Raw genomic sequence first — 20,799 nt, forward strand, 5'->3', positions numbered from 1 at the left:
TAGTACTCGCGATTAGTATGTAACTTTGTGTTAGTGTGCGTGCATTGCTCAAAATAGATGCTAACGATCAACCTCAATTTTTTTCGAAGTTTTAACAGCCGTCACAGTCTATCTACACGCACAAATGATCTAAGTAAGTAAGTAAATAGCAGCAAAAAGTATAGTGTTTTTTCATCAAATTTCGAGGGAAAAAAATATACTGTAAAAGATAAAAATAAAAAATAAAAATTTGTTATTTTATTGTTAAAAATTTATTAGTTGTTTAAATATGTAAATTTATTTTTCACATAAATTTTGAGGTTATGTGAAAAAAGTGAGAAAACAAAAGTTGTAGATCTTTTTATTATCTACAACTATGTTATTCAACGTTTTCCATTGGACTTGTAGTTTCGCCGAAAATCGAGGTAAACTGTTTGTTACCCTTAAGCCCCCCCCCCCCCCCCTTTTATGCTTCCTAAGCTTAGATCGCCCGCAATTTATTTTTTTGTTCATTTTTGTTATATTCTCTTCCTTTTCCAACGGTTTTCATCCTACTATTATTCTTGGTGGTTTCAAAAATTATCGACCCTGGAAAGTCAAAGTTATCCAAATAAAAGTGATGGTACCTCTTTGGTGATCATCATGGTGTATTTCACTACAGCTGCTTCAGATGCGGTATACCGAAATTAGCAAATGTTAATTATACTGTACTTGAGATGTACAATGATGGCCGAACTTGCAGTAAGGCAGCTCAACTCACCAACCGATCTTCAACATTATGGGTTCATGATGACCTCACACGGCTTTATGAACAGTTTCAATTCTACAGGATCAACATTTAAAAGCCTTTCACTATCCTTTGGTAAACTAAAAATTATTCTTCTCAGGATTTATTTAGTCTACGTGGCCAGAGATCTACCACAAAAACATAAATGACCTTTTCGTGAGATGGCGGAAATATAGATAACGAGGGTAAATACCTCGATAAAATAATTATATTAAAACTAATAAAAAATGATATTTTCAGAATAAAACGGTGTTTTCTTATTTTAACCAGTAAATAGTAATTTCCATTAACTTTTAGCCTAACTTTTTAATGACCTTGAACTAAAGTATTATTACGCATGTTTGAAATTGGAATTATTTGTGTAAATAGTTTTGTATTTTATACATTTAAGTTACCTTATGAGGCAATTGAATAAGGATTAGCTGATTATGTTTTATTTTATTGAAAGTAAGGGCTTAGACGAGCAGGACGTTCAGCTGATGGTAATTAATACGCTCAGGATTCTTGGAATACCCCAAAATTCTCAGTGGCTCTACAATAGCGCTCGTCACCTTGAGATATAAGATGTTAAGTCTCATTTGCCCAATAATTTCACTAGCTACGGCGCTCTTCAGACCTAAACACAATAATCTTCACATATTACTGCTTCACGTCAGAAAGAGCGCCATTGTGATACCCATAATCTAGCCGGCATCCTGTGCAAAGGAGTCTCCCACTGGTAAACGTTTATGTAAACATAAATAATCATTTCAATATCCTACTAATATGTATAAACACAGACATACAAAGCAAGCCACACTGCACCTGTTTCCTGCAATTAGAGCTTCGATCGACAATTATTAATGACGATCACAATTTCATTGAATTTCGCCCAGCAACGTTGACATATTAATTCCAGCTAATATCGATTCCGCCCGGAACTCTACAAATTGATACCAAATCAATTGTTCGCTAAAAGTGATGCCTGTTTTGTAAATTATGTCAGGTATTTTGATAATATATGAATGAAATACCCAACTGTCTATGGGTGGAAATGTGCCTCACTATTTGTTCCGTTACCGTAACACGTTACACATAACGTTTATATTTCGCGCCACCGATGAACGATAGTTGACACTTGAATTTAGTGCAATGACAACCTGCAGCTAACACTAGCTGTCATGCACGTTGTTTTTGACGTATGTCAGCGAACGCACTCCGATGTGGTACCGCGTGTGGAGACACAGCCGTCAACGAAAACGGTTACAAACAAAACCGTCGCGCGCGCGCATCATCTCCAAGATCCTATCGACCACGTGAGAATCCCCGTAGCTGGTGGAGAATCATCGAGTGTTAGTAGCAGTTCGAGGTACGTACGTGCATTGTATTGTTATTGCCTATTTCAAAGTGTTCACATCGTCATCGTTAGATCCTGTCGGTCTAAATTCCCAATGTGGCACGGGCCACCAAGTTGCGAGTTTGCCACACTATTTTTATGACAAAAATAGGCTGATGAATAATGATTATTGTGGTTGATTCACCCAGTCCATTCCAATGCAGTGCTGCCTAGGATTCAGGATTGAAGCAAAAATTCTGATCGGTCCTACAATTGCGCTCGTCACCTTGAGACATTAGATGTTCAGTCTCATTTGCCCAGGAATTTCATTAGCTACGGTACCCTTCAGACCGAAACACAATAATACTTACACATTACTGCTTCACGGCAGAAATAGGCGCCGTTGTGGTACCCATAATCTAGCCGGCTTCTTGTGCAAAGGTGTGAAGTGAAAAGTGAGGCTCACTTGTGGTGGCTTTCATCAATTTCTAGAGCAAACTTTAAAAAGCTAGTCCACAAGGAAAGGCCAGTAACGCTCTTGTGATTCCTCTGGTATTGTTGGTTGATCCAATCGCTTCCAAAGTTCACAGAATTACTCACAGGCTAATCTGAAGATTGCCTTAATATTGTAACGAAATCCGTTTTGAACTCCACAGGGACGGAACACAAATAATAAACACGCCATGTATTTTATTTAATAAGCACATCTCACCTATAACTGACAACGACTATTACAAAAAATTAAAGAATATGTGAAACCTGTAATTTGGATGGATTTTATTGTATCTGTATTTTTGATTAGTTTGTTAATTTTATTAAAAATAAACAACAATTGTAGATAAGGATTTATTTTCACTCCTACATAATTTTAAACCGCGTTTAGTAAAAGTGAGTATATTGCCGGTAATTTTGTTTTTCGGTTTATCCTTTAGCTTAAATAAACTTGGAATATCATTTTTCTATACTAAAAATTCCTTTCTTAAAAACTTAGAATCCAGTGGAGCTTTTAGGCATCTTTATAATATATTAACTTAGGAAAATTTGTGTACGGAGCGGAATAACCGCACGCAATTTATTTTATTAACCGACTTCAAAAAAGGATGAGGTTCTCAATTCATCGGTATGCTGAGATGAGAAAACCATGAGTCTTAAATGTGTTATACATACGTATAGTAAAGTTGATGATAAATTTACGAATTACTCAAAATCGCTCCAACCTATTTCGATGATTCTGATTACGGAATCCATGACAAAGTAACGGAACTCTTCAATTCTTAGGAGCAAATTAACGATACTCGGCCGACTCTTTTTTATGCTATCCGGATATAAGTCATCATTACTTGACCATAACATAGTTCCATAACTACTACGACTACGACAATTACTTGACCATTCAAGTAATTGTCGTAGTCGAATATGATGATCAATGAGACTCGTTAACGACTTACAGTAAGGGTGCGATCTGTGGCAGAATTTTAGAAATTCTGTCTGTAATAAAATGACAATGCGCTTACGTTCATTGCTGCATTGAAAAATTTTGTATATCTACACATATTTAGACAAATTGTTAGTTACTGTACTTCAAATTCGTATTATTATACAATCTAATTCTAGTTACGATTATTGTAGTTTTTGGAGTCGGTTTCATCCAGGATAGCATTGTAACTACATACATAGTTATAGCTGAGATGTGCTTGAGTCGTGAGGAGGCGAGAGGCGAGAGCGGGTCGCGGCGGAAGGACACCGATTCCAAAAATTACTATAATCGTAACTAGAATTAGATTAATTAATTGGATTGTATAGAAATATGCAATTTTTTTATACTTTTTTAGTGCATATTATATCTATTGTTTTGGAATAGTGTTTTTGAAGTGGGTTGTTTTTTTGTTAAAATATTTTCTTGGTACCAAAGAGATTGCACCTCGTTCCAAATATTCAGTGAACGCCTCTCGTAAGAGGATTATTCATCGATTTATGACTTATCACATTTTCAGTAATCAATATGTGTACCTGTTTAACGGACGCTGATTTTATTAAAATTAAAGTAACGCTGAAAATAACATCTTTGTCACATATAAACATCCGAGTTGTAAAAAAAAAAATATTGAAGTAGGCGGAAATTACATTGCGGAAATCCATAATCAAACAATTCGATACGTGTTTCGCCTCTACACGAGGCATGCTCAGGACATGTTGACTCGCCAATTGAATTGTTTAAAAGACAAATATTGGCAGAATTAACACTAAATAAAACTCAAAACATTTGGATAATCCGACTTGTAGACATTTTATAGCTTTATTGAATTCATAGATACTTTACTGCAATAAACTCGTAAGCACCAACAATAACTTTAAAAAACTATGGTATTACACGGTGATAAACGATCCTCTTAAAGATAACGTCATGAGAAATGCATTTTACAGTTTTATGAAATTTATATTCCCATTAATACAAGTTATTTCCAGCCGTCTAACCCATTAATCTGACATAACGCTGTTGTTTAGAAAATGGAACATGTTTGCATGTGCTACTGCGGACGTATATACGTGGGGCACTCAGACTTTTGAAAAACTAACAAATCACCTTATATGGATTAAATATCTTTTCTTAAACATGCATGGAAATATTGTCATTATTTTCGAAGAAAGAACACGCGAAGTATCGTATTTTCGAACAAAGAAAATCAAATCCATTGCAGGAGCGTTTTTTGAATTTGGAACATTACAAAGCTCCTGCAATGTTGTATAAAACGGCGTGCTGGGGCTATTAAATACTCTTTGATCGGATCTCTTTTGTCATTCTTGGCATACCTTTGCGTTTGATTGTCGGCACAGATGATAAACAAAAATTAGAGTCAAAGCTTAAAATTCATCTTGATTTGTTATATACATACCTACTTAACAAATATAAATTTATAATAATTAAAATGAGTTTCAACGGTTCAGAGAGTGAAATGGAGATTGATTGTAGTCCACCAGATTTAAGATCAGAAGCCAAATTGACAATGGAAAACCTGCTTCCAGCAAAGTCATAAGAAAAATACATGAAAGTATATGAAAATTTTATGAGTTTGAAAAACGAGAAAAAAGTGAACATTTTCTCGGAATATTTTTGGAAATATTTTTGGCGTATTTAATTTTAATTTTAATGGGATTTCTAAAACTAAAAAACCATCAAAAACATTATGGGCAATTTATTCCATTTCACATACACATATCATGTTAAAAACGGCATAAACTTGAGAAAACCTATTTCGGCTAAGGGATCAGCCTAGCTATCGAACGCTGAAATGTTACCAGGTTTATTGGTGCATCTGAAGTGATAGTTCTAAGTTAAATAAATCATAAGAAGTACCTAGAATTCAATCCCGATTTTGGGGAGTTTGGTTTTGAGTCTTAAAATGTTATAAAATTTATCGCACCAATAAATGACGACTAGATACCGGACTACCTAAGAACAATAGCCTTTTTATTGCGGCTACTATTAGATGCTTGTGTGCGTGGCATCTTGACACTCAATGGCATCTTTCAAATTTTGTCACATACGCTTCGTGTTATTTTTACATTGAATTATTAAAAGTTTGACAAAACATAATAGTGTGACGTCAACGTCACACATTGTTCTCCACGAGACCACACGAGACTGGCTCGAGTACGCCTACGGGCGTAGTATTAGTTGCCGCACCAGAGAGTGACCAATCATTAATGTAAGCCAATAAACTTTAAATATTATAAGCACAAAAAACTATCTTAACTAACATCAAAAAAAGAAGGAGTTCATTATGTAGAGTGAATTTATTGGATTGTTATTTCAGAACTGGGCGGTGTATTGGAATTTCGTTTTCATTGGAATTGTTTCAATTTTCGGTTTAGTCGTGTTTTAAAAATCATATTTGTTAATGGAATCTATAACGACAAAAGGCATATAGATTTTTTGATATTTTCAAAAATAAATCAGGCATTATGTATGTCACTAATCAACAAGCATAAACTTAACTGAATGGTTGAATTAAAAGCAATATTGCCACTGGGAAAATTTGAGATTTAATAGAAGCCCACTGAACAACTAAAATGTTAAACAACGGACAAGGAAGGCCGACCCCATGTAAATGGGAATAGATCTAGGAGAAAGAAGAAGAAGATATATTCCATACTATATAGCCTCAATGTATTCTGACCTAAAATATCCTATGATGAGCCTAGGTAACACCGGGCAAAGAAGTTATTGCGGAGATTAGTTATATGTGGAATAAAATTCCATGAAAACCGCACGACGTTGAAAATACATCTTTAGATATGTCCGATAACCTGAGCGGACTGTAGATAATGTTAATTAAAAAAAAATGGCGATCGAATGAGAACCTGTCGGTCAAAGATTGGCAATCGTAAATAGAAATCTTCATCCACTAACCTTGAACTCCCACTTAATTGCTCTGATTTGGTTTCCTCGGAGGTGCATGGCACGCAATTGTCACGGACAAGAGTATATCCAGAACGTCTGGTCGACAAGCTTCTCGGATCACGGTCTAACGTAGACTGCTGGGGCGTGGTGCGTGCAGGGCCGCGGTCGCCATTACATTGCAAAAAAGATGAGGGTAGTCAGAAGGATGAATTTAAATCTACCCACCAAACCTTATAATGACCGATGATTATTCTTATGTTCTAGTGGTGCTGGTTATTGCGTGTGTTGATACTGGAACTTCCCTTTCTCCTTTGGAACCTTTCTCCGTCGTAGCAGACGCACAATCAAGCGAGGTCTCTAAGCAATGCTAACTGTTCCAGTCGTCCACTGGACCTAGAGTACTGGACCCAACATACTTTCAGGAGTTCAGCGTTGTCCACGGATGAGATCAAGCAAGAGACGAGAGCAGTATTTCATGTGTTGCCGAAACTGCAACTTAAAGAGTGCTAGAATGAAAGCTGGTATGAAGTACTATCTCGATCCAATAATCCTTTTTTTGAAGCTAATGACAACCATTGTCTCATTGTTTTAAATCAAAAAAATCTTCAATGACCTAAGAGTATATTCATAATTTTATTCTATCAATATATTTTGCATAGAATTAGAGGACGTACGAGTCACGAGAGAATATTTATTTCGTAATTTTATTTATAATAGATAGCAACAGCTATTATACGCCTCGTAACTATAATATCCATTCTTAACAATTTAAATTGAACCTCATTGCAAAATATCTTCACGTTTTTCTAGAAGCAATTTACATCAGGATCATTTCCGATCGGGCGTCACTACCAGATGGCCATCGGATATTGAGTCTGCGTAACAGAGAGTATGATATTTTACTCATTTTTATTGATTTGAACATTACCAGGGCTTCATAAGGAATTCTTTATTAAATGTCTCGCCATTGTTTTGGTTACACTAATCAGCTGCAATGAGTTTTCACATATTTCCAAAAATACTTTAAATTTAAATGTAAGTTTTCAGTTAAATCTGTATATTTTTACACTATGCGAACTTTTGTTATGTAGTAATTTTAAATTTAGAAACATGTAGAATGCCAAAGAGAAAACATTTAATAAGAAAATCCTAATTTGTGGCGTGTCGTGTGGAGGTAGAAGTCGACGGTAGGAATCAGATCAAACATCTCTTAAGAAACTTAAGAAACTTTAAGATTTCACAGATATCATTACCCAATATTCCGATACTAGGCGAGGCAGGGGAGTGTTATTGAAGAGCGGTGATTCGACAAATGGGGTGTTTGTTTCTTGACGCACAACCTTGAATCTTCCGGGGATTCAGTAAAACAAGGTTCTTTTAACCCCATTCCACGACCATCATATGAAAAGACCGGATAGAAGAAAAGTTTAATCCGATTCTGTTTGTCGATGTCTATAGTGAGACCTAAATGTAGATGACATGTCCAGTACTGTTATCTAAATAGTAACGAATTGATATGCAGAAAAACTGTGTACGTGGTGTGTGTGTGGGCGTCCAGTGAATGCTGCGCCCAGTTGGGAAGCTGATAATCTACTTACATAAACTCTAGGGAAGCCTAATTGATGTTAGTTGAGAGGAGACCAGCTAGTGTTATACCCGATCGAAGGTCTTTGCTATATTCAGTTTAACTGCCAGGCTGTGTATAAGTAAAAGGGCTACAACAAAATATTATAAAAACCATAATGGTAACCATGAAAATTAAAGAAAATAATTATTTTATAACAATTTTTTTCTATGAAAATAAGGGACGAGACGAGCAGGTCGTTTATTAGCTGATGGTAATTGATACGCTTTACATTACAATGCAGTGCTGCTCAGGATTCTTGAAAAACCCAAAAAGTCTGAGTGGCACTACAATTGCGCTCGTCACCTTGACATAAGATGCTAAGTCTCATTTGCCCAGTAATTTCATTAGCTACGGCTCCCTTCAGACTGAAACACATTAATGTTGACACATCACTGCTTCACGGCAGAAATAGGCACCGTTGTGGTACCCATAATCTAGCCGACTTCTTGCGCAAAGGAGCCTCCCACTGGTAGAAACCAAAAAAGTACATACTATTTAAAAATATTTAACCGACAAACTTCAAACAAAACAAAAACTCTTCACACACACATCACTGCCAACCACACTACCATGCAAGCCAATATCAGGTACTAAATAGGTAATAAATTATAATTTTTACATTTTTCGTCTTGACTACTAAATAAAATATCATTTTCTGGAATGGGAAAAGCACTCTTATACTAATAGTATAGTTTTTGATCGATACCGATAGTTTTTGATTAGCGTATCATAAAAAAAATCTAGAACGAAAATAAATAATTTAAAGCGGCACGGAAATTCTATTTCAGAAAGTTGAAGCAATGACTATTCCATTATTGGGATAGTATAACAAATGTTTTAGAATGACACGACACGCCACAAATTATGATATCATCCCCACCAGCTGGGATCCCACAGTGTGGCGTTACACGGTACACCACAGTAAGGTTTTCAAGGAACCTTCTTCCACGTACGACCAAGCTGGTATGAGGTTCCTTGTGCGGTGTTTCCAGGACGATACGACATGGGTGCCTTCAAAAGAAGCGTTTTCTAATGGTCCAGTGCTCTTGTGATTCCTCTGGTGTTATAAAGAATGTGAGCGGCGGTGATCACTTAACATCTGGTGACCCGTACCCTCGTCGTTCCTCTCTTTAATAAAAAAAAGCTATAAAAATTACAACAGCTTTTTTATGAAATAAATTTTTATTAAAAGTTATAACTTTCATGGAGTCCCAAATTAAGGTTCCGTTAGGACGAGTAACAATGATTCAACGAAACAAAGTTTACAAAGACATTTAATTAGACAGTTCTACGTGATAATAATTGCTTATTAATTTCAATTTAACACGCCTAAATAATAATGCAAAATATTCCAATTAAAATTCAACACGTTGCTCGAAACCGAAACATTTATTCAATTAATATTTAATAAGTTACACACACGGTCAAACGTGAACGAAATAATTTAAACAACATTGAGTTAAATTTAGCTCGATCCATTCGATCGCATAACAGATTATATAAATTATCGGTGATGTTTTTAATAATAATTTAAGATGAATACTTTTATCTAATGTTAAAGCATATCACATATATAGTTTATAGTTTTGGTTTGACACTCTCTTGGAAGCATTCGTAGTCATACAAAAACGTATACACACACAAACATATTTTATATTTAGTCTCAATAATATAGAAAATAAAATGCAATTATATAATTAACAAGGAGTGGGGAGGAGACTCATAGCACAGGCCAGGAGACTCATAGCACAGGTTCTACCTAGTTTGACCTCATGTCTCCTAGCTGTAGTTTAACATTTATAGCTAATATATTTATAACTGTAGTTTAACACATATTGGGAGAAAATATACGTATTTGATTTGGTTTAGTAATGTTTTTGTTAATTATCAGAGCGTTGCAAAACGTACAAATGAATCCGGAATATCGAAGAAAAATTGGTACGAGGCGGCAATGGAAATGGAACTTGCCGGATGAGAGACAATAGCCCTAGCCTATACTTAAATTCGCTCTTCCACCGGGTGCCATTTTATTGAAGTTAGAAAAATGTTTTGAGTTCCCCTGTTATATCACAGAGAAACATCATTCATAATCATCATCATCAGCCGGAAGACGTACAATGATGGACAAAGGTCACCCCACGACGATCGGTCCTGCGCTGCCCTCATCCAACGTATTCCGGCGATCTTGACCAGATCGTCGGCCCATCTTGTGGGGGGCTGGTAGACCTGTGGTACTGCGTCTTCCGGTACGTGGTTGCCATTCGAGCACTTTACTGCCCCAACGGCCATCTGTCCGTCGAACTATGTGCCCTGCTCACTATCACTCCAGTTTTGCAATCAGTTGAAAGAAAAATTATAGTTACAATAATTCAAAGATTTTGAAAACGAATTAGTTACAACCTATTTTATTTTATACTGTGATCCTGTCAAACAAATTTACTAAAGAAACATCGATATTACAGATAATTGATATAAGAAGCTTTGGTTCCTATTATTAAAACAATAATATTATGACGCAGACTTAGAAATACGAAGTGTATTTTACCAGCCGAAATTGTTGCGGTTTAAATAATTCGTTAACCCTTCGTCGCTTAAATTTACCGAGGTTACTCCGGGAATTTAACAAATAACATTCTGTACAAAACCGCAGATTACAAAACCTGGTTTTGGTTTCTTGGGCTTAAATCGCTTTAACAGACAGAGAAGTTGTCACATTGTGATTTATTTGTGTTTTGTCTTTCTATGTTCATTGCTTTATTGTTTAATAGTATTAATAATGCAAAACTAGCTTATTAGAAATCCTTTCTAAATACGTAGCTCAACTGACAGAACATAATAAAAAAGGCCCGACTCTTCATTATAAAAAAACTCTTGCGGGTGAAAAATCCATTCTTAGCTGACCTCTACTCGGCGAAAGAAATATTCTTAACAAATTTCATGTCTATACGCCTTATGGTTCTAAAAATATCTCGTGATAAGCTAATACAAAGAGTTACATAAAAACCGCATTGTGGAGGAATACGACCCGAATGGTGACGAAGATATTCAAGATGGTGAAGAAGACGTTTTTGGGGTGAGAAGCGATGATAGAATTCCAGTAATACATGTGGTGCAAGAAAAACAACAAAGTGACATCGAATCTTATTTTAAACGTCAATAAAATCACTCACATAGCTTCGGAAACAAATAGTGCGCTGAGAGAGAAGTAACAGTCAAAAAAGCTCTCCCAGTTTTTTTTGCGCTTATTGCATAACATCTAAGCGACGCCAAGTGATGAAGCCTCAACAAAGTGCTGGATTCCTGACAGTTGGAGCAGCTCTTGCGGGTAACTGGTGCCGCTCAAATCTAGGGCACCCATAAACAAAGTACATTTGGGAGTAATACCTGAAGAAACATATACATGATATACATTGGTTTTTTGGTGCAAATGAGCGTTTTTATTTAACCCAACGTTTCGTTGCTTTTCTTTTTCAAGCTGATTAAGGTTGATAGCAGTCGAAATGTATCTGTCAGAGTTTAAAAAATATGAAGATTTGCAACAATTGGATGTAGTACTCGTTGTAGATGGATGAGTTATGCAAAAATTTACTAATAGTGTTATTTTTAAGCATACATTTGGGTTTTCATTTGGAAATTTGTTGTATATTTCTAATTCGTCTTCTCTATTCAAATTTGAATGTGTTGTAACCAAGGTACTGAAACAACATAATAAGTCAGACCGGACCCAAAACCCATCTGTCTGAGGTATATTTTCATGGACAATTATTGTTATACTGTGTTGGAGCCTATAAGAATCATAGCACATCGCTATTTGCCCCCTGTTTTCCGTGCGTATGAGGATGCATGAACACATCTGTTGAAAATAAGCAATATTTATGTTCAGAAGACTTCAATGTTTCTATTTTTATGATTATTTGTATAGTTAATACCAATCAGTAACGGAAAATTAAAATTGCTGACTAACAATTAGGCATTTTTCACTGGTGATCTCAAGTGATCTCAAACACGATACACAGCAAGTTAAGTAGAAGAGACATGTCTCAAAATGTCCTCTTAGTGGTGGAATGAAAATTGCGACGAAAAAATGTGATCTAAAGCGCGATAAAATTAATATTCTTCTATGTAGCACGGAGTATATTCAGTAAAGGTTGCTGACGTGTGACATTACAGGCTGTTTGATCAACGTCTGAGCGGTCATGCGAGCGAGCGCAGTCTCCGTGAATTCTATTAATATCACTTTGCATCTTTCTCCTAGAAAGATTTAAATTTATAATATTTGACAGCATCGGATGCGGTGTTCACTTACAAATTATTCACGACAGGTGACCCTTACTCTCTTTGATAAAAATATTGCTGGACGCGCCTACTACTACTATACGTACGGCACGCTATGATGGCCGTTTTGACGTTTGTCCACTCATGAAGTTTCGTATTAATTAATAATTACATTGCAGAAATTTATAAAATGTAACTTTTCCTACAATTAAAAGTAATCACAGCATGCTTTGTGTTACAAAAATTATTAGTAAGGAGAAATCTAGAAAAATATTGATTAAAATTAGTAACTTACCAGCTATTTATATAATATAATATTACATTGATTTCTAAACTGAAGCTTTAAACTAAAGATTCTAATTATTGGTGTACTTATTTACCACAAAACATGAAATTCAAAATGAAATATAATACGACCGTCACATAGGATCGCTGGCCAGCACAACTACAATTTCCGGCAAACTCGCATCAATGCTCAATGCAAAACAAAGCAGTTTCGACTTCGAAAAGTACAAATTATGCCTAATTGTGAGTCAACAATTGTAATTTTCCATTGCTGATTACTATCGGTAATGGATTGAGACCAGCCTTTCTAGTATTGCGATGGAAATAAACTATACAAATAATCATTAAGATTGAAATATTAAAGTGTTCTGAACGATTATTTGCATATGAGAGCTATACAAGCATGTGTTACTATGTCGAGTGCACATTGAGTGCACAACTTGTACAGCTTTAGTGTTCGAACACCCGGGAATAGTATGCTTTGTTCTGAGCCTTTCTCGTTTTTATATTGCACGCCTTTGAATAGCGGATGTGCATGTACGATGCACTGGGCATTTGAAAATGTTCTACTTCAGTTAATTTACAGCTAGCAGTAACAACGTTTTAAAGGACCTTTGTTCATTGTTACTAGAACTATCTCATATATACACTATATACATATAGATATATACATACAGACTCACAGACAAGAGATGGACGATACAGACAATGAAATGGAAAGGGCCGATGGGCATTAGAAAAGTTGAAAGACCGTTTAAGAGGTGGACTGATGATCTAATGGAATATTCTGGAAAATTCTGGCAAATTATGGGCAAAGACTGTATAGTATGGAAGAAAATTGAAGAGGCCTTCATCCAAAGAGAGCCTATTAAAAAATAGACAAAAACTTAATCACATAAAACTTTTTCTCTTTTTTAATTCTTATAATAGTAGGCTTAAGTTAAGTTAAGGTTTCTAACAATAATTGTAAGATTTTTAATTTTTAAATTTAATTTAATTTGGTTATGTAACTAATGTAGTATGGGAATAAATAGTTTTTTTGTATTGTTTTTTTAAGAAGAATAAAGTTATTAAATTATTCGATGCTTTCGTGAAAAATCTGGAAAGAAATGAAAAAATAGTGCCGTCTAGGGATGCCTGTTTTCGAAACCGTTATACCATACTGAAAACGTTAACGTTTTGGGTCTGTGGAGCGCGCGGCAGCTGCCACTCTGTATACGTATATCGTGTAACGGTCCTAAATCTGATACTATCGTGTAACGCCTAAATCTGACGCTTAGCTCGAGTTGACAGCCCGCGCAGCGAGCGACCTGTACGTCAACTACAAGAAGTAATTTTAATTAATTAATTAAAGCAACAACGATAAACCACTTATTACAAGCGTGACAGCTATGAAGTGCGGAATACACATTTCGGAGTCAATTTAAGAATCTTATATTACAGGTACATATTATGTTTGAAATTGGTCCAAATTCTTACTTTTAACGCTGCAGACACATACATCAATGTACGTTTTAAAAAAAACATTGTTGGTTTTATGAAACCACGGTAAGAGTGAAACTTTTTTTCACATTAGGTATGTCTATACCAAAAAACTAAAAATTTGTAATTATCAATTTTACTAACTTAATTATTAATTATATTAAATAATAATTATAATGACAAAAACAAACAAAATAGCGTGAAGCACTGGCACAAATGAGTAATAGTCTATACACTACACGGTCAGCTGCTGCGAACTATAGGCGCCGCCCGACCGTCACGCGACATGCAACACACAGACGAAAAAGTTTGAGACGATGTAATTAAAGTTTCACTTTAAAAATATCTTATATAATATCTATCTTAATTTAAAAAAATATCTTCCGATGATGTTTATCTCTTACAACAACGCGTGTCAGTGAGACAGAAAGTCGCTACAGAGTAACTTCCCTGCGTTCGAGAAAACATGTCAAAAGTAAATAAGGACCGGCAAAGAACCCCAAAGTTTAATTAAATTCTCCTCAGTTGTTCCTTTTGTTTGAACATGTTTCATCCTTACATCGTTAAATCCCTCTTACAAAGTCTTAACTATTCTTACACCCTTCAATTTCTTACATTACGCATTTATATGTATGTTTTAGCTCAACTGAACAATATACAAGCATTTTCTTCATAATTTGAATAAGTTTGTGCATTTCATCGTCTCAGTATAATATTCTTCTAGAGTGCTTTCTTGAGAAGGGCGGTGATGGCCAAGTCGGAAACTACGAGACTTAGAGGAAAATCATGAAAGGTGTCATGCCCTCGATTTATAAGAAACCAATAAATGCATTTCGTTTTTCAAAAATTTTTGAACTTTTCAAGGAAATCGACCCGAATGATTTTTCAAAAAAATACACCTGTATTATTGGACTAATGGACTCTGTTGCTGATAAGGATCAATCTTTGCAAAGAAATTTTTTACTAAAAATAAAAGGAAATACCAAATTTTCTGTTTTATTATTTGGATTTTTTATATTTGGAAGAACACTCATCTCCAATTCAAACTTTTTATTAGAAATCTCACTTTTTTGTTGATATTCTATGGAGGATAAATCCTGTCATGTTATTAAATACAGTAAGGTCTTTAGAGAGACGTATAAACTTATGCATTTGAGTCAATTATGGAAACCATTTTGAGTAACTTATTAGGTAGGTAAAAGTGAGATATGAAAAGCAATTTGTAAATTTTTTATATTTGCATATCCTTATTAACAACAGAGTCCATTGGTTCAATAATACAGGTTGTAATTTTTTTGAAAAATCATTCGGGTCGATTTCCGTCAAAACTTCAAGAAATTTAAAAAAAAACTAAATATGCAGTTAATTGTTTCCTATAAATCGAGGGCATGACTCTTTTCACAACTTTTTTCTAAGTCTCGTAGTTTCCGACTTGGCCATCACCGCCCTTCTCAAAAAAACATCCTGTATAGCTTTCTGTTTTTGCCAATAACGAAAATCTTTATTGTCATAGCGTATTTTTTCAGTTTTGTCTCGTATAAGTACCATAAACATGTCCCTAACATCTGGGTAAATTAGTCAGCCGATTGGAAGCTAGCCAGTTCGTTGGATGCCGGCATTTGACTATGACATGGCTGAAAAAGAACTAGCCCAGTTGTCAAACGCAATTTCTTTAAGGAAAACTGTTGTAAGGGCAACAGAAAAGTAAGTAATTGGGGATATATATACAACATATTAATAGTAAATAGTCGACTTCTTTGGTTATGATAATGGGTTTGCATAATATTACGTGACTGGCACTAGTATAGTTAACATTGTGTAAAAAGAATATTTTAGCATACTCTATTAGTGTTATAGATTAAAGAATACACCTTTATGATATACGAGTACAATACTCTATTCTAGAGTACAGTCAGCGTAGCGAAACTTTTTAAGAAAACAGCGATTCACTCGATTGTATGAAACGTGCAGTCACTGATAGATTGACAGATGACGGCAATAATCTTGTAAAAAATGTATATAGCCGAAATCCACTACGTTTTAAGCAACTGTTCGTTTTCAAACTTAGCTGGTTTATATATACTTCTTCGACAATCGCCATACTGTAATAACTATGCGTCAAACTTATGTCAAATGACTGCACGATTCATACTAAACTAAATTAAAATTTTTACTTAGGCAGTCCCGTCTCTATTGCGTAGTATTTAAATCCTCTTTGAGTACGGTTGGCAACTCTAGTTATAGGAGGCCTATACTGTTATGGTAGAAATAGGCTAAAAAGAAGAAGTTAGTTTAACTGATTTATGAATTTATTGAAGCAGGCGTTACTTTGCGGAAATCCATAACTATCCAAATGTTGTGAGTTTTCTTGAGTGTTAATTCCGCCAATATTTGGCTTCAAACAATTCATCACGTGTTTCGCCTCTACACGCGGCATGCTTAGGAGATGTTGACTCGCCAAAGACGGAGAGTTAACAGTCAAGATAAGTCCCAATTTTTGGATGATATACGAATGTTTAAGAGTCAAATAATACAATGTTCACGAGAATTATAACGCATCGCAACACTGCTTCGCGCTCCCGAAAGTAACGATTTAACATGAAAAAGCGACCCAGATCTCTTTGAACTCGTACAAATGTTACCAGTTTTAAAAATTATTTCAAAAGATAGCACAATAGTGGGATGGTACTCCAGAGCTCGGCACGGCATGATTATGAACGAATGAATACGAATTACTCGAAATGGGTCGGGAATATTCTCGACAGCGATGACGTTGCATATAAATTTTATTGCATGAGAATTTTATTTTTTGTATATATCAAGTGGTGAGAATCGAAATGAAATATTTTAAGAGCAGAAACAACTTGTTTGTTTAACCGCGATGTTCCCACATTTCGGTTTTGTAGCGGACGTTTATATTTTGTTTTGCTGGTGCAGATTATCCGGCCAGCAAGCAAATTATAATTTGAACATTTTCTTACATGTGCCCTCAGTAAACTATGGTGATTTTTTATGTTCGACACAAACAAAATACTGCTACATAATAGTTGTAAAATAATATATAATAAAATAATTTTGACTTCCCTAGTTTCTGAAATACTTATAACCCAGTCATATTAGGTAAAAAAAGGGGTCAACCTCGGAATGAAAGATAATAAGCTGTTAATTTGTAATAAACCTTTGTTTTGTCGTTCTACAAGTTGCCTCAAAAGTCACAAGGGCTATCGTTTCTTAAGATATTGAAGGTCAAAGGTCGTAAAAATCGGTTTTTCGTGAATATCTTGCTTTCTATTGTTTAAATGAGATTTGCAGCTTTTTTACGTATAAGGTACGCGGAGAGCATTGACAATGTTTAATTAATTCAATTATTATTTAATAATTTTTCCTTTTTGTTTTTCGTCTAATTAGTGTAAGTAGCAATGGCGTGGTAAATGGACAATAAACAAAATTAAATAAATAAAATAATGATATATCTTTAAAATAATCAAGGATAATAACTTCGATCTAAATATGAAATCTGAGCTGATCTCTATCTTTGTGAAATTTTGTTCCCTGCCTTACCATAATTTTTTTATTATTATAGTAATAATATCAACTGATTCGATCGGATCAGAAATGCGGAGATCCGTAGGAGAAACAAAGTCACCAACATAACCCAAATGATTGCGAAACTGTAGTGGCAGTGGGTAGGGCACATAGCTCGGCGGACAGATGGCCGTTGGGGCAGTAAGGTCCTCGAATGGCGACCACGTACCGGTAGGCGTAGTGTTGGTAGACTCCCCACAAGATGGACCGACGATGTGGTCAAGATCGCCGGAATACGTTGGATGAGGGTAGCGCAGGACCGATCGCCATGATCTTTTGGGGAGGCCTTTGTCCAGCAGTTGACGTCTTCCGGTTGAAATGATGAATAGTATGTAAACTCATTTGCAAAAAAAAAAGACGTGTGGCACTCGGGGACTGCCGCGGTGAAGGTATCGCATAGCATTTTTTATCAAATTATGCAATTATATATATATATTTTTTATGCAGTATTTTTTTTAATAAAATTAATTTAAAAAAAGCAAACGGGAACTGAGTAAAATTTAACTTGCAAGATTTGAGTATAGACAGAGAACGGGACAGGTGAAACTAAATAAAAATGCTTGTGAAAATAACAAAAATGATAATAATTGAATAAGAAAGAGGTGATAAAAAAAATAAAGAAATTAAAAAAAAATCAAGATGTAGGTACCCAAGGCCTTCGAACCTGGACCTTCTGCACAACGAGCATATGTGATAACCGCTGTTCCACGGCAACTGTAAAAAGTGTGCCGAAATATCTATATACATGTAGTAAGTAAGTGTTAGGTTATTTTCGTTACGGAATTTCTGGATTCGGTCCCCACGCTCAAGTCCCGCGATAGAGGCTATGCAATAGCTTAGAAAACTACGTTTAAAAAAAACCGACTTCAGAAACTAAAGAGTATAAAATAACTTAATAAAGGTTTAATATAATACACCACTTATGCAAACCTAAAATAATACCTTAATAATAATATTAATAAAATATTTAAATAATATTCTAATTTATCATTAAGCATAAAATAACACGGTGGAAAAACAACAAATTTCTAATTAGATAAAGTATAATGAATGCTTATTTCACTACTATGATTAATTTTCTTGCAATAATGTAAGAAGAAATTTAGCAATTTTCATTTGTTTAATGTCACAGAAGGAAATAGTTTCCGACAATTTGTTGCAATTGTCTCCTCCAGCCGCAAGTACTGTTCAGTTCAACTTTCAAAAGTGTTCAATTTTCAATGGTTTCATAATGCTCCAGATGAGACCAGGAACCTTTACTTCAATATGTTAATCTTAATTTTATAAACAGAAACGCTTATGTGTCACAATCATACAAAATATATCCAATACGCCATTCCATAGATGGATTGAAAAAGAGAATATCAAACGTTTAATAGATAAACCTTAGATACATAGATTAAGGATTGTTCTCCGCTGCGTTCCAATTCGGTATCTGTACCGCAAGCGTAGTCGCAAAGTGCGGCAAGTAATAACTACGCCCAAGTGGGCGTACTCGAGCCAGTCGACGTTGACCTGCCACATGTCTGACTTTGCTAATAATTGAAACTAAAATATAGGGTTGCGTAGTAACACTGAAAAATGCCATACAATTTCAAGATGCCACGTACACAAGCATCTAATAGTTGCCGTAATAAAAAAGCTGTTGTTCTTAGGTAGTGCGGTACCAAGTTGTAGCGCAGCGGAGACCAATCCTTAATCTAAGCTAAGATAATTTACAAGTCTAGATAGAGCCTCTTGTTTTCTTCTGACATCAGGCCAGGTTTATTACTTTAATATGCATGACTGTTAAGTCGCAATACGTCAGTCGCCTTGTTTTAGGATCATTGCGTTTGCGGAAAATAGAATAAAGTTCACCGCTATTTTTTTCGACGAGTTCACAGTTGTCACAGTCTACCTAGACGTATAAAATCTATATAAATATATATATATATATATATATATATATATATATATATATATATATATATATATATATATATATATAAGAGATTTCCACGTATATAGTCACTTATCACGATATCTCTGGAACCATTAGAGCTAAAGTCTTGAAATTTGGTAGAAATATTCTTTTCACCGAGTAGAGGTCAGCTAAGAACGGATTTTCCAAAATTCCATCCGCAAGAGTTATTTTTTATTATGCACGAAAAACGTCTGTCGGGTCAGCTAGTATTATCTAAGAGAAAAACAACTATTTTTATTTTTGTTTATCTCTAGCATTTTTGCATAATAAATTTTGGATTGGAAATTTTGTATTGGAGCTGTGGATAGAAATCGGCTGTGAATGTTCAAATATCTACAGTTCAATTATTTTAGGAGACTCGATCTTTCAGCCAGGCTGAATTTGAAGAATAAAAATGAAACACAAATAATCTTGTAAATCGTTTCCAATGGTAAGAGGAAAGTACTGAAAAATCTCGTCATATTTAGATAATGGTCTAGAAGCAGAGAGCCTAATTCATTATTTATAGCTTCATGATCATCAATTTACAAAATATTTTTAAATTTTTAAAAGCGATTAAGAAAAATTACTCAAAGTAAATTATTCCTAAAAATAACTCAAAAGATTTATTGGGTACAGTCGATGCATCATGCGAAGATTTTATTAAAATATGTATATAGTATACCTTAAACTTAACTACAAAAGTTCACTGTGCCAACCTTGGCCAGGCACCACAAACTATACCCGTTTACGAGTATGATGCGTGGATCAACCACTCCGTTTCCCTCAACACGAACGCAAGTAATAAAGACAAGGCCATACCAACTTATTCTGAAGTGTACTTATTTATGTTAGGCTCGACTAGTTCATCCTAGGCTAAGCGGGGTTTTTCGAAAGCGGATAGGAGAATATATTTTAACCTAGTCTGTACCTGTATATCCTATCGCCTAAACCATGAACTGATTTGGACTAGTTTGTTCTAAAATCGTGTTTGACCGGTAGCATACAAGAGAGAGTTTGTTTAAAAGTACTTATAAAGTACAATAAGAGTTTGAGTAACATTATCGTATAGTAGTTTTAGGTTAAAATAATAATCTATGAAACAGTTAATATGAGAAAA

General features: G+C 34.9%; 1 protein-coding gene across 2 annotated transcripts in view; it reads right to left on the bottom strand.

Annotated features, from left to right (window-relative positions):
- LOC126966878 (uncharacterized protein CG3556) overlaps positions 1–20,799 on the bottom strand; it is a 121,813-nt gene that overhangs the window by 87,807 nt on the left and 13,207 nt on the right. Inside the window, exon 1 of one of the 2 annotated variants that reach the window (XM_050811167.1) lies at positions 6,493–6,567. The exons of the other annotated variant lie outside the window; for it this stretch is intronic. Within the exon in view, the coding sequence (XP_050667124.1) occupies positions 6,493–6,540 (48 nt within the window). The 5' untranslated portion in view covers positions 6,541–6,567. Of the gene's footprint in view, positions 1–6,492; positions 6,568–20,799 lie in introns of those variants that run through there. 2 annotated transcript variants of the gene reach the window in all.

The sequence above is a fragment of the Leptidea sinapis genome, chromosome 1, assembly GCF_905404315.1.
Source record: "Leptidea sinapis chromosome 1, ilLepSina1.1, whole genome shotgun sequence".
NCBI lineage: Eukaryota > Metazoa > Arthropoda > Insecta > Lepidoptera > Pieridae > Leptidea > Leptidea sinapis.